General features: G+C 44.7%; 1 protein-coding gene across 1 annotated transcript in view; it reads right to left on the bottom strand.

Moving 5' to 3' along the window:
- Positions 1–2,820, bottom strand: part of col12a1b (collagen, type XII, alpha 1b) — a 105,837-nt gene that overhangs the window by 72,860 nt on the left and 30,157 nt on the right. Inside the window, exon 12 of the mRNA XM_016664328.1 lies at positions 1,055–1,324. Within this exon, the coding sequence (XP_016519814.1) occupies positions 1,055–1,324 (270 nt within the window). The remainder of the gene's footprint in view (positions 1–1,054; positions 1,325–2,820) is intronic.

A 2,820-nucleotide genomic window follows, 5' to 3' on the forward strand; every position in this document is an offset into this window, starting at 1 on the left:
CAATCTGTAGTTGATACAGATATCAATCTGTATCAACTACAGATTGATATGAATGCGTGTCGTTAGCACCAAGCCTGCTAGCTACACGTTTTCACCAGGCAGAGCCGTGGAAACGCAGCAGCAGCTCCAGGTTTTCTGACAGCTGTCATGTTTAGCTGGTTAGCGTAGCAGCGGGGGAAAGATGGAGAATTAGCCGCTCTCAGAAAGAAAAGACACAACAATTATTTATGCTAATTTTATGCTGGAGCGACACTTGATGTTCTAATCAAACTTGTTTCACTGCGTTAGCTCTGCGTAGCGCTACATTACAGCGCTAACTGTACTTTCCTCTATGCTAAATACTTAGCTCAAAGCTAATTGCCCATGGATAAATATTTAGCTTGATAAACGTCCATCTTCAAAGTAAAAATTTAGCTTTCAACCTGGAAATTTAATGTAACTTCAAACTACATAGTTACTTTAATAACTAAATAATGAACTCAGAGATAAACATTTGTTTGAAACTAACCTTTGGAGTTAAATATTTAGCTTGCTAACTAAATATTTAGCTTGAAGGTGTGACATTTGTAAAATAATGAATGACATTGTAAATATATGACTAAAATTAATCCCCAGTCTTCTCTTTTATAATAGGCTAAATAACGAAAATTACTGCTGTTAATTCTTGACAGTTTAACTTTACAAATGACACCTTATAAAGGAGCATCTTAACTACAACTCATGACAATTACAACATTAAATAATCGTAGTCATAATTCTCTTTTTACTTTTGTTCGTCCAGATTGTGTGTCCTGACTCACCGTAGCTTTAGAAAATAAAAATCTGTCTTTTTGTCTCTGGTATAGCCTCGGTGCAGCTAGCTTAATGTTTGTTGTTCCTTTTTCTGGTTCAGTTAGCTTGAGACTAAATATTTAGCTTCAGGCTGAATGCTTAGCCTGAAGCTAAATATTTAGTTTGTTAATGTCATATTTAGCTTGAAGCTAAGTATTTAGCATGCTAGACATCTAACTATATATTGAGCCAGCAAACCTTTAGCTTATGGATAGCTTCTTACCGTCGGTGGTCTCCAGCCCGGTCAGCGGCTCGCTGTCTTTCTGGTCGTAGGCGGCGATAACAGACACTTGGTAGCGGGTCTCTGGACTCAGACCGTCCAGGACAGTGGATGTCTCGTCCCCTGGGACGGTTTTGTCCCCCTGCTCCCCAGAGAACAGGGACTTCCAGCGGACCTTGTAGGCCTGGACGTTTCCGGGCGCCGCTGTCCAGGTCGCCCTGAAGCTGGAGGCGCTGACGTCGCTGGTGACCAGGTTCTTAGCGGGCCCGGCCTCTGAAATCAACATGTTGATTTTTACTAAAGTTAATCAACATTAGGTCTCAGGATTATGTTCACTTTTCAAAGAAATGTTTGTTCTAGATCTGATTTTGTTCGCTTGGTGAAACTCTGTCCCCACATCCCAGATGTTTTCAAGCTTAAAGTTACAGTCTTCCAGTTCCTCAGTGGCCAAGAACATTTTTAAAATCCATCGTCTCTTCAAAACAAAGGAACCAGTTAGATCTACTGGCAGATGAAAATATCTTTAAAATGGAAAGAATGATGTCACAGAGTGGACAGCGGAGCCATAAAAACCAGACAGAACCGGATCAACGTCAAGGTTTCTGGGTTTCTATTGTTGCAAAACTTCTGCTGCTTCCTGAACACTGAAAACAGACGGGAAGAAAAGATCCAAACTCCAAGAATGGAACCAAAACGGATCCAGTGAAAATGGATCCAATGGAACCAAAACGGATTCAATGGAACCAAAATGAATCGGTTGAACGGTTGGACAAAATTTGCTGGGAAGCAGAATTCTGTGACAGGAAGTTCGGACCAAAGGGTGTGAATACTTATGCCAGGTTCTGTGGACTCCATGAAACTTCATTCAGAACCAGTTCTGATGTAAACAGGAGAACCAGAACCAATGGACCGGGTCCGGTGAGGAATGTTCTGGATGGTTCTTGTTTCATCACTCAGTGGAAACTCATGACGACATTACATCACTCAGCAGAACCCCAGACATGATCCTGACTGGGAGGTTTTCCGCTCCACTGGACCCAGATGGTTCTGGAGGACGTCAGAGTTTCCAAGTCGGTCCGATCGGAGCGCCTAGCCGAGAAGCTGCTGAGGGAGCCACGTTTACTGCCTGATGATAAAACCTGGGAATCTGTCGGGAACACGGGGATTCTGGCCTGAGAGCGCCTTTCCCCTACAGCCTCCGTAACGAGACCCAGGTGAGGTTCTGAACGGGTCCGGACTCCGCAGTAAGAGCCTCCCGCCAGCAGGCTGACCTCACTGGGCCATGTGGCCTAAACCCAGGAACACCTGGAAGGCCTCCTGGACCCTTCACAGCCAGATGGCCACTAGGGCGGCGCTGAAGGACGGAAACGCCCAGCTGGGGGGAACAACTGAGGAACAAGCAGGCAGAGCTGGGGAGGAATGAGTTTTCCCTGCTAATCAGAAGCTCCCTGGCTGCATTCCTCACTAAGAAGCTAGCAGCGCTTACCCCAAAGCACTAATCACAAACATTTGTTCCACATATGCTAAAGGTTACGTCAACATAGAATGTGGCAAAGCTAATGCTAAATCACTACATCACCCAAGTATTTAGCAGAAGCTAACGCTAAAGCTCTGCACCAAGACAGTATTTAGCAAAGTTAATATTAAAGCAGCACACCCATAAGAGTAGCCTCCGCATTGGCCGCTCCGGCGCAGGAAATACGGCGGCCATCTTGGAGCGGTATACCCTCCTACTTTGCTCAATCAAAACAGCAGAAGATGCCTCAGCA

Source organism: Poecilia formosa, unplaced genomic scaffold (genome assembly GCF_000485575.1).
Source record: "Poecilia formosa unplaced genomic scaffold, Poecilia_formosa-5.1.2 Scaffold480, whole genome shotgun sequence".
Lineage (NCBI taxonomy): Eukaryota > Metazoa > Chordata > Actinopteri > Cyprinodontiformes > Poeciliidae > Poecilia > Poecilia formosa.